This window comes from Protopterus annectens, chromosome 4.part1 (assembly GCF_019279795.1).
Source record: "Protopterus annectens isolate FY-2018-M chromosome 4.part1, PAN1.0, whole genome shotgun sequence".
In the NCBI taxonomy this organism is placed as follows: Eukaryota; Metazoa; Chordata; order Ceratodontiformes; family Protopteridae; genus Protopterus; species Protopterus annectens.
Genome location: NC_056734.1, coordinates 459,787,616 through 459,799,649, shown reverse-complemented (window position 1 = coordinate 459,799,649; position 12,034 = coordinate 459,787,616). Strand labels below are relative to the sequence as shown.

The following is a 12,034-nucleotide window of genomic DNA, read 5'->3' as shown; positions in this document are numbered from 1 at the left end:
ATTAAAACTGTAAACGTTACTTGTAATAAATTAAATTAGCAATAAGTCACCCGAACGAATGGCAACAAAATATGACGAGATATCTGCACCCACAATTCTGGGATTTGTTTAGCTGGTGGCAGCCCAGTTCTGTAAAGCTTGTCCGGTCAACACTAGCAAATGACACAGGATACTCACTAACAGAAAATATAACTATACAAAGCTTGAAAAACTCAAATTTAGTTATATTAGTGGGGAAGGGTTGCACTGGGATGTAAGTTTTGTGGCGTTGCCTACTTGTTCAGCCTGATTCAGTAGAACTGACTTCTTGGACTCATGTCACAGTTATGCATACTGCAGCCAATAATGCCTGTTTTCATAATATGTAATAGAAAATTTCAAATAATTAAATAAAACTGTTTTAAGTATATGTACGATATTCTGTAATAAATACACATACTAAAGTTTTGCTTTCTTACTCTCAACAGCTTTGTAACATGTTACAGAAACAACATATAAACTCTGAGTGAAAACAGCTCAATTTCTATGAATTTGGTTTCTATTTCATTTACGCATAAAAAAGTGACTTCCAACTGACCACTACAAAAACTAGCAAAAACACAATTCAGCTATTACAAATCTTGGTCAGTAGCCACATATTTTAAACACATGTCCAAGGGGTAGTCTTTGTGTCCCAGAATAATGGATTCAGGACAGATAATATATGTTCTGGAGTGACTTACTACAGTTATGAAACAGTCATGTGTTAATGATATCATATGTGTGGTAGAAAAACAGTAATAGGAGTTGCTTAAAGACATATTAAATGTAAGCACCATATATAAAAAAATCTCTTATGAAAAGGCAACAAGAATTTCCTCCTGGGTGTAGGTAATGGAATATCTGGCAGCACAACTGACTATTCAGTGCCTACACAGTAATGCGTCTCATTTTATGAGCTTCATACTTTGACTGTCATTTTAGCAGATTGCAAATTTTATACTACAGTTTACTAAATCATAATGAATTTACTGTGACACACTACTGACTTAAAACACTGCACAGATATAAGCACGATATATGTTTTCAATGTTCATAATAGAGTATTAAAATTAAATGCACTTAAACAAAATGCATCAAAGTTGTTTTAAGAAGATAGCTCTTAAATATCAGAATCCAGAATCCAAAAATAATAAAGTGATCAAATGATCACACAACTCAGCAATATGCATCCATATTTTGTTTTTTTTTTCTCCTCACAAGTGACAATCAGTTTCCTTTAGAACACCTCTTCAATCCATACCTCTCACCCTCTTAGCACAAGAAATCTGGACAAAGTCATAAACAGTGGGGGGACAAAGCCCCAAAAAAAGGGACAGATTTTCAATATTAATCTTATAAACTTAGAAAGTTGTTAGAATAAAATTTTTGTGTTAGTATACATTTTCTTTATGATATGAAGTCTTAAATTCAAGTGTCTGTCATTATTAAGTGGTGTCAATACTCGATGATTTGCCAGAAAAACAAACTTTATGAAGAACAGATCAAAAATATGAGTCAAATATATGGACATTCTGTGAAAATCTAGACAGTTGAGAGGTATGCTTTGATCACTGGGTCTACCAGGCATTCCTCTCTCATTTGGGTTTGCTCCCTACCCATATTCAGGACCAGTGAGGAAAGCAGAGGCTTAAAGTGTAGTGTTGTACTGCTTCATGAGGAGTATTTTCTGCATTATGCCTTAATTCCTCAACCTATCCTCCATCCCCCTGGGTGTTACTGTTGTATGTCTGCGGGTGGAAGTGTAACAGGACCATGCTGGTGTATCGGCCCACCTCTGTGGAGATTCAGCAAATGACTCCCACCTATTCCACTCTAGGACAGTATCTTCCCTGTACAGCCCCAGCCTCCATTAGGGATTGACCCGTATGTGCACTCAAATGTATGGCCCCCACACCAGGATGGGTACATCCATCCTTTCCGAAGAGCACCCCAAACACCTGAGCTGCTAATTGAACCTGGTCACCAGGGTCACAGTCAGGGTTTTATCCCTCTGTGCCATGGCAGTGGCTATACTAAATGCACAAAACTAATTCACTAAACTGGATACTATTAATACACTGCCAGGGTCTGGATGGGTACCAACTCTGCCTTACTTGAAATTATATTTACTGCTTTATCAAGCAAACTGGTGACACTGTTAAACCACTTATCAGTTTGCCATATCACACCTTCAGATAGGGTCTTATACAAACAGGCAATGCACATTAAATAAAAGCATACAGAACAGCTAGTAAATTTATTTACCATTATTCACAGGTTTCCAGTTGCCACCTACTCAGTATTTTTCTGAAGTATCCTGAAAACTGAATGCTGATCAAATAATTTAGAAATTAATTTACAAACTCTGGTATTCTGTTTGCTGTGGAGTTTGTAAAGATTATAAAGTCAGCACATCCACTCAACTGCTTTTTTTCATGCATTGCTTTAGTGTGATGTTACTTTGGGAAGTTATAAGCAAACTTGCCAATTTACATCATAATGTAGGTGTGGTGAAGCAGTGGAGTACACAGGACATGGGATGAAGCAAGAGGTGTGGCTTTTGTTTAGTTTTTACCTTTTCCAAAGGTGGCAATCCTAATCATTCATCACATTGAAGCTGACGTATATGATCAGAATCAGAAACTAATGCTGTTCAAAAAGCTTACAATAACTCAATGAATGCTTTAAAACAATAAAAGAAAGTATCGCTTACACAATACCAAAGGCTATTTCTAAAAAAAAAAATATATATACTGACAAGACACTTACTAAGTGAAACCATATCCATAAAAGGCTATATAACCATATCTGGTCATTAAATAGTGCTATTTTTGACTTCTACTGGAAAATAGCAGAGAAGGTAAGTACAGTACATAATAACCATTAACTGTATTTTCTGATACGAAAATCCTGATTTATGCTTAGCACCTCAGAAGAGAACCTTAACAGGTTCTACACAAGTTACTTTAATTTATGGTCATAGCAGCTGCTGGTCATCTAGCAACTTAAACATGCAAGCTCACTCAAAAAATGGTCAGCTGCCTAGGACAGATGAAACAACATACTATTAGATGTTAAACGTCAGTTTCCCAGTGTGAACCTTGTAAAACATCAAGTTGCATATGTATTATTTCCCCCTCTCAGTTTTCTTTCTGGCTGGGAAATTATGTGATTATATTGAATCAGAGAGAGTTTATCAATGATCCTCGAAATCTTCTGATGTAGTATACACAGGCAAGTTTCAGCCTTTTCAAGGTCGTTGACTAGATCTATGCTGAAAGAGACCCAAGAAGGAGAGAGCACCTGCAGCAGCTGTTACAAACCCAATAGCACCAATTGCTCGGCTTGCCTGTAAAAGATTCAAACAATTTGCACTGTAAAATGGTTTAGATGGTACAGTACAAAATCAGTTTGCAAAGCACGATCATATAATATGTATTAATGACACTAATTAACAAATATGATAGCCGATCTTCTCTCTTTTGATTTTTTTTTACTTGCCTTTTTTACAATGTAAACTGTTATATACAAATAAGCCTATATAAATGCCAAACACACTCTTGACTGTCACATTTGCATAGTTGTTAAAACTTGTAGACTGCTGATTCATATGTGTTACACACTTGTCTAACTTGTTACAGACCAGTCAGATTTCCACCTTACCTTCTATATTCAACTCCACTTCATCATATTTTGAGAATAACAGTAAAAATGTGCAAAAGCAAAAAAAGGAAGACAGTGGTACTGTCTGAAATGTGTCTGTTCTTCCTTAAGCCAGACGGACAGGAAAATGAATAGAGGACAGCATCCTGTGGTCTGAGTAATATGTGTGGTGGCACTGCAAGCTGGACATTACATTTTGTAATGTTAATGCACACACTTGTTGAGTGCAGCCACGGATGCTATTCAGAAGCCTTTAACAATAAGAACATGACTTTCTCTGAGCCCTGTATTTTGATGGTCAGCGTGTACAGAGCTATGAACAATGTGTGCACAGAAACATCTGCGTACTAATGAAATATGTGGGTATTTTTACAATTTTAGCAAATCAACGCAAGAGCCAAGAAAAGTAAAAGTTAAGTAAAGGCAAGTATGTGCTCTGTGTTTGAAACAGTACGGACTGACCTGAAGGAGGCATGTACTTATTAGTGTTGTAAATACATTCTGTCTTTCTACTGCAGTGTCACAATAGAGGTCAGTCAGTGTTGTCATATGCAGAACTTGTTCATATACTGGGATGCAGAAATGGGTCATCACCAGCCTCCAGGGAACATCTGGTTAGCAAAAGCGATACAATATATACATACTTACAAATATTTTAGGTATGGACAATAATGCCTTTCTAGCATGCCAATATACCAAAACATTTAGTTATGTACTCACCATAACTTCAGATGTTTGGGATCCATCTCGCCTACATTCTGACTGGTGGGTTCGGAGCCGATCCCTCGGCTCCGACTCGGCACGCTTATGCTATAGAGCGAGGCCTCTAATTGGCTGAGCTATCTTTATCCCAGGATGCACCACCACTAATCCCCCAGATCTTGTTTGTCCGCATTCATGCACACATGCACAGCTTGTTTATATAGCATTGTTAGATGTTTCAAGATGAAACAACAGGATTCGGACCTTCTGATATCCTCTGATCTTCAAGGAAGGGGGAAGGAGGGTGGGTTATTAGGAATGTAGGCGAGATGGATCGCAAACATCTGAAGTTATGGTGAGTACATAACTAAAAGATGTTATGTGATCCTGTCTCGCCTACATTCTGACTGATGGGACAGCGTCCCTAGCACCTAAATCCCGGGTGGCTCATTGCAAAACACTCCTGAGCACTGTGGAACCAAATGAAGCTCGTCCTCTAGATGCCACATCTAATTTGTAGTGGGAAATGAAGGTGTGCGGGGAAGACCATGTAGCCACAGCACAAATGTCACCAATAGCAAGCTTAGAATGAAATGCTACCGAAGTAGCCATAGCCCTTGTAGAATGAGCCTTGACCGAGTTGGTAAGCTCTTTGTTAGAATAAATATAAGCTTGAGTAATACAGTCCCTGATCCATTTGGCAATAGTGACCTTTGTGACAGCGTTGCCCAATTTGTTTTCTGCAAAGGATACAAACAACTGATCTGTTTTCCTTGATTGTTTGGTCCTATCTAAATAAAAACGTAACTGTCTGTGGACATCTAGTGTGGAAAATAAACTCCGCTTTATTGGAGTATTTTGGGAAAAAAACTGGAAGCTCTAACGATTGTTGCAAGCATAAAGTAGAACATACTTTAGGAACAAAAAAAGGATTTGGTCTGAGGGATACCCTGTCTGTATGAAAGACCAAGTACGGGGGTTTCACTGACAAAGCTTGAAGTTCTGAAACTCTTCTTGCTGAAGTAATCGCCACTAGAAAGGCTGTCTTCCATGATAGAAACTTTAGATCACAGGTAGCTGCCGGTTCAAAGGGAAAAGAAGTCAAGGCACGCAACACTATATCGAGATCCCATGGAGGTGCAGGATAAGAAATCGGAGGTCTTAATAGAGCAGCACCTTTCAAGAAGGTCTTACACAATCTGTTGCTCATTAAAGGTGGGTCTATGGATTCATGAAAATTAGAAATTGCTGCCAATTGTACTTTGATGGTAGAAACTGAAGAGCCTTGATTGAAAAGAGAGGTCAGGAATTTTAGTACTTCTGCCACGGGAGTAGAAATGGGGTCCAGGCCCCGGAGTTGAGCCCAAATAGCAAACCTTTTCCATTTGCTAGAATACAGTTTCTTTGTAGCAGACTTGTGGGCTGAAGATAATATGTGCACAACATCTGGATCCAGTGTATGACTCCTGACTATCGTCGGAAGAGGAGGAGCCAGGCCGTCAATTTTAAGGTGTGTAGGGACTGGTGTAATAGTCCCGACTGATGAATCAGTAAGTCTGGGACCTGGTCCAGGAACCATGGACCCTCCAGAGCATGTTTCCGAAGGTAGGGAAACCACACTTGACGAGGCCAGTAAGGAGAAATTAAGATCATCTTGCTCCCTAAGAGAGATGCCTTTTGAATCACCCTGGGGAGGAGAGGAACTGGAGGGAAGGCATAAAGCAGGCCGGTGGGCCAAGGATGGACTAATGCGTCCATGGGGCTCTTCCCCGGAGCCGGGGTTAGGGAGAAAAATTCTTTGCACTTCGCATTCAGAGGAGTCGCGAAGAGGTCGCAACACGGAACTCCCCATTCGCTGAAAATCTGCCTTGTAACTGTCGTATTCAGAGACCATTCGTGAGGAGAGAGGATGGTTCTGCTCAACCTGTCGGCTATGACATTGGACTTGCCCGGAATGTGAGTAGCCACTAGGAAGCGTTTGGTCGAGACTGCCCATTCCCAAACTCTCATGGCTTCTCTGCAAAGAGGATAGGATCTGGTCCCTCCCTGTTTGTTCAGGTACCAGACAACTGACATGTTGTCTGAGTGAACAGCAATTACTCCCTGAGGGAGATAATCGTGAAGGGCTCGAAGGGACAGGAGTACTGCCCTCATTTCTAGGATGTTGATGTGAAGAGGGGTCTCTTCCGGGCGCCATTTGCCCTGGACTGACCTGCCCAGGGAATGCCCCCCCACCCCATCTGGGAGGCGTCCGTGGTCAAAGTGACCGCCGGAGGAGGAAGAACAAAGGGTCGTCCCTGATCCAAATTGGAGGACACTAGCCACCAGCGAAGGTCCCGTTTGCAAGATTCCGTGATCGATATGAGGTGATTGAGAGGGAGTTCCTGAAAGGACCACTGAGTTGAAAGAAGCCACTGGAGGATTCTCATGTGCAACCTTGCCAAGGGAACTAGCAGAACCGTGGCAGACATGGATCCCAATAGCTGCAGGACCATTCTGGCTGGGGCTTTGGACCTGGGGAGTAAGGCTCGAACTTGACTTTGAATGGTTTGAATTCTGTCTGTAGGTAGATAGACTCGCATCTGGTTTGAATCTATCTCTACTCCTATGAATCTTATTCTTTGAGATGGCAGAAACACAGACTTTGGCCAATTGAAGGTGATTCCAAGGGAATTGCCCAGTGATATAGTGGCTTGTAGGCTCCGCAGAAGTAGATGCTTGGAGGTGGCAGTTAGGAGCCAGTCGTCTAGGTACGGAAACACCTGGAATCCTAGACTTCTCAGGTGAGCAGTCACTACTGCCAAGCATTTGGTGAACACCCTGGGGGCTGTGGTGAGACCAAAGGGCAGCGCACGGAACTGAAAATGACTGCCTCCTAGGCTGAAGCGCAGATGTCTCCTGGACGTTCGATGTATTCTGATATGATAATACGCGTCCTTGAGATCTATGGAGCACATCCAAACACCCTTCTCCAACAATGGGAGAATGGTTTGTAGAGTGACCATTCGGAACTTGGACTTCCTGACTGAACGGTTTAGGATGCTTAGGTCCAAAATGGGCCTCAAGTCCCCGGTCGTTTTTGGCACCAAAAGAATCTTGAGTAAGTCCCTAATCCGATCTGGTCTGCGGGGACCGGTTGGATGACTCCTTTTTGCAGCAGCTTTGAAATTTCTAAGGCTGCGGTATCCCGTTGACTGGGTGGCGGGTCCGGGATTTTTTTGGACTGAGGGGGCGAGAATGGGATGGAGTAACCTCCGGCGATAATCCGAAGCACCCATCGGTCCTGAGTGATCCCTTCCCAGGCCTTCAGGTGCTTGAACGACCCCGACTGGCTCCGAGCAGCACAGTCGGGCAATCCCTCAGGGACTATGAAAGGCTGAAGAGCCACGAAAGGACTCGCGGTCTCCAGTGTTGCGAGGGCCTCTGCCGCCTCTGGGACGGCGTCTTCCGGATGAATTTCCTCCTCTGCCTCTGGAGGGGGGAACCTTCCTGCTGAGAGGGGTAAGACTTCTGAGATCTACGGAACCACATCTTCCCTCCTCTTTTAGCCTTGGGATAAGGCCGAAAGGGAGTGGAAAATCGTGCTCCACGGCAGTCAGAGTCTTACCCTCCTGTTCACAGCGGTAAGTGTGTCTTTACCTTGGGTCCAAACAGGGAGGACCCATCAAAGGGGGCGTCGGCAAATGAAGACTTAAAGGCCTCCGCGAAATGACACAGGCGGAGCCAGGCTTGTCTCCGTAGAGCAATGCCTGTACCTGCCGCTCTACTCGCCCCTTCGGCCGCATACGAAATGAGCCTCATGGACGAGTTCGAAATGGACGACATTGTAGCCAGCTGAGATCCAACCGTCTGGGCCAGTTCCTCAGGCAGGTTACCCAAGAGGGTATCGGATAGCTCCTTAATCAGATCCCTCTGAAATCTCGTAAAGTGCGTCAGGTAGTTCAAAGACCTCAGTGTAAAGGCCGCTGAACTAAGGGTGCGCTTACCGTACCGATCCATGCTCCTAGACTCCTTATTAGGAGGATGGATGGACATAGAAACCTCTGCTACATCTTGCTGGGTAGCAGATGCCACCACCATAGCATCTACAGCCACACCTTTCGTAAGGAACTCTCTATCCGGGGGCGCCGAGAGAAATTTGTTGGGACGAGCGGGCACCGGTTCCACAGAGTCTGGGTGTTCCCACGCCCTTCGACAGATCAAATCCAAGAGCTCGTCAAAGGGCGGAGACACCCAGGAGGCGGAGGGCTGAGCCCCGAAGGCCTTCAGGAACACCGACTCATCAGCAGAGGGAGGTTTGGACTGCCAGCCGCCTCGTTGTTTTAGGGCTTCTAGGATGTCTGCAAAGGAGACATCATCCGAGGACGACTTGGGGGACCCCTCTGCATCATCGAGATCAGTGTCAGATGTCAAAGACTCGTCAGGGGAGTCAACGTGCTTCCTCTTGCACGTTCTCTTCCTGGGAGGTTCCTCCGAAGAGGCTTCAGAAGGACCTCCAGGAGGGGGAGAAACCCCAGCGGGGTAACCTGAGGCCCAGGGGCTCCGCTGTCTACGGACAGGGAGACTGCCAATGACCCAGTCTCCAAATGTAGGGAAGGAGCTGGGGAAACTGTGGAGGTAGCCAAGGAAGATTTGGCTAAAGCACTCCTCATAGCCCTGAAGGCGGGACCACCAGAATCCTGGGAGGGTCCCCCCTCCGTGGCCACGACAGTGGACAGTACTCCTGCCGCCGACGCACCAAGAGGGAGACTTGGGACCGAAAGCATCAATCCCGAAGCCTCCCCCCCAGGGCCAAAGGAAGAAGTCCATGCACTGAACTCCGACCCAAGAGCCGGAGTAGGAGCAAGGGTCGGGCCCGACCATAACACCTCCACTGGTTCCACCAGCACCTGCTCCAACGGTGCCGAAGCTGTTGGAGGAGGAAATACAGAAGGGGAGTGGACCATCGGCTCCAAAGCCATATGGGCTGGAGCCAAAACCATCTTTTGGAACACCGGAGACTGGAAGAGTCGAAGGAGCACCCTGTCGATGTCCGAATCAGACATCTTGGACGATCTCGAGGATACCGATCGGGCCCGAACCGATTTCTCCATCGGCTTTGAAGGGCTCGGGGACCGGCTCCGAAATGACTCACCAATTATCGGCTCCGAGGAAACTTTCAAGGAAATTTCCCTCGGTGCCGGTAAGGACTTCGGCTCCGAGGGGGAAGAGTCTGAGCCGATGACCCTTATCGGCTCCAAAATCAGTGGAGCCGATGAGGGTGACCCGCCTCTCGATGCCCCAGACCTCGGCTCTGAAACCAGAGGGGTCAAGGCTGGAGGCATCGAGGCAGACCGTTCCGACCTCGGCTCCGAAGTCCGTGGAGCCGATGGAGAAGTCTGCTTAGTTTTCTTAGCGGTCGGTTCCGACTGACTGGTCGGAGCCGACGCTTTCCTCTTTTTAGAAGGAGATGGAGAGGAAGATAAAGCCTCCTCGAAGGAAGGCTTGATTAATTCTTTGAGGATTAATTTGTTTTTCCTCTCCTGGAGGACTCTGGAGGAAAACGCATGGCATACACTGCACGATTCTTGCAGATGTTTTGCACCTAGACAATAGACGCACGAGGAGTGGTCGTCCGTTATGGACATTTTGAAGCCACACCTCGTGCACTTTTTAAACCCGGAGGGTTTATGCTCTTTAGACATAATCAGACCAAAAAGATAACCACAAGTAAGGGTTGACACACAAGAACCACAATATATATGTCACTAGTTTAAATATCTAACACTAATCCAAAGAACTTTTTTTTTTTTTTTTTTAAACACAAGATTGAAAGAGAAAGAGAAAGGGAGAAAAAGAGGGTCAAGACCCTCTAACTTAAATGGGTACTTGACCCACACACAACTACTAAGGTAGCAGTAATCACAGGGGAAGGCCCCTCTAACTTAAACGGGAACCTTCTCTGACAGGAAAAAACACGAAAATTTCAACCAATTTCCTCAAAAAGCACTCGTACACAAAGAATAGCCGTTAAAACAGCTTTTGGTTTTAAATGAAGCAAATACTGACAGGAAAAAAGCCTAATAAAAGTACTTAGCCCAGCCAATGTTGAGACAACGTCCAAGCTCTGTAAGCGGCAAACGAGATCTAGGGGATTAGTGGTGGTGCATCCTGGGATAAAGATAGCTCAGCCAATTAGAGGCCTCGCTCTATAGCATAAGCGTGCCGAGTCGGAGCCGAGGGATCGGCTCCGAACCCATCAGTCAGAATGTAGGCGAGATAGGATCAGATAACATCAATCATTTCCATAACAACTGTCCAAGTTGTTCTTAAAAAAATATCTAAACTTATACTTGCTTTAATATATTTTGGTATTCAATTCCATGCATCAGCTACTCCCTTACACAGGTTGTCTTAATTATGCTCTACTACTCTTTGATAACTCCCAACACTGCCACAGATAGCTGTCTCTAAATGCCCTATATATCGAAATAAGGTCACCCCTTAAATATCTAAATGAAACACTGCACAAGTCCAGACATTTTAATCTTTCATAACTTAAATTTTCACATCCATGGGTGCCCTCGGTATATTTGCACTGTAATCTTTCCAATTTACTCATGCTAGTTTTCTATTATCCACAGGGCTAGGCTAAGGGATAGAATATTCAGGTGGAGCAGAAATCCCTTTAGTTATCAGGTCTGGCTGTACAGAAATTCTCCTTTTGTTTTCTTTTGCCAGGTGAAATAGCAAGAGGAATTAGAAGTTATGTACTCACCATAACGTTCCATCTGAGTAGGTGTGTTCATTTGTCTGCAACCTGTGGGTTATGGATCCAATATCGGATCCGAACCGGCATGGTTTTCCAGCTATGGATCCGAGCTCTCAGCTCCTCCCCTCACCCATAATGCCCTGCTCTCCCTACATGACCTCAGATCGAGTTTGCCAACAATAGAAATACCCTAAAAAGGGTAACACATAATATGCAGGAAACTGACAAGGCCAGGGGGATAGGAGGGCGGGATGGTTGCAGACAAATGAATACACCTACTCAGATGGAACGTTATGGTGAGTACATAACTTCTAAATCTGAAGTAGGAGATTCATTTGTCTGCAACCTGTGGGACAGAGTCCCCAGCTACCTGAATCTTGGGCGGCCATCATGGAAGGATATTCCGAGCACCAAGGAGCCAAAGGATGCTCTACCTCTAGATGTAATATCCAACTTGTAGTGGGAGATAAAGGTATGAGATGAAGCCCAAGTGGCTGCTGAACAAATATCATCCAGAGGAATCCTAGCTTTAAAGGCGCTGAAGTAGAAACTGACCGGGTTGAATGGGCATGTACTCCCTCCGGTGCGGGCCTTCCAGAAGCTTGATAAGCCAATAAGATGCACTGCGAAATCCAGCGTGATAAGGAGACTTTGGAAATTGGTTTACCCAAATTGAATTTAGCAAAGGAAATAAACAACTGGTCGGATTGCCTATGACCAGCTGTCCTGTTCAGATAAAATCTGAGTTGCCTGTGAACATCTAAGGAATGTAGCTTGTATTCACCTTTGTTTTGATATTTAGGAAAGAAAACAGGGAGGTTAATAGAGTGATTAATATTTGCTTCAGAAGCTACCTTAGGAAGAAAGGACGGGTTGGTCCTGAGGTATACACGGTCC

At 44.4% G+C, this 12,034-nt stretch overlaps 1 protein-coding gene across 1 annotated transcript in view; it reads right to left on the bottom strand.

Annotated features, from left to right (window-relative positions):
- Positions 1-1,520: 1,520 nt before the first annotated feature.
- Positions 1,521-12,034, bottom strand: part of PLAAT1 (phospholipase A and acyltransferase 1) — a 294,996-nt gene continuing 284,482 nt past the window's right edge. Inside the window, exon 6 of the mRNA XM_044070277.1 lies at positions 1,521-3,370. Coding sequence (XP_043926212.1) covers positions 3,272-3,370 — 99 coding nt within the window. The 3' untranslated portion in view covers positions 1,521-3,271. The remainder of the gene's footprint in view (positions 3,371-12,034) is intronic.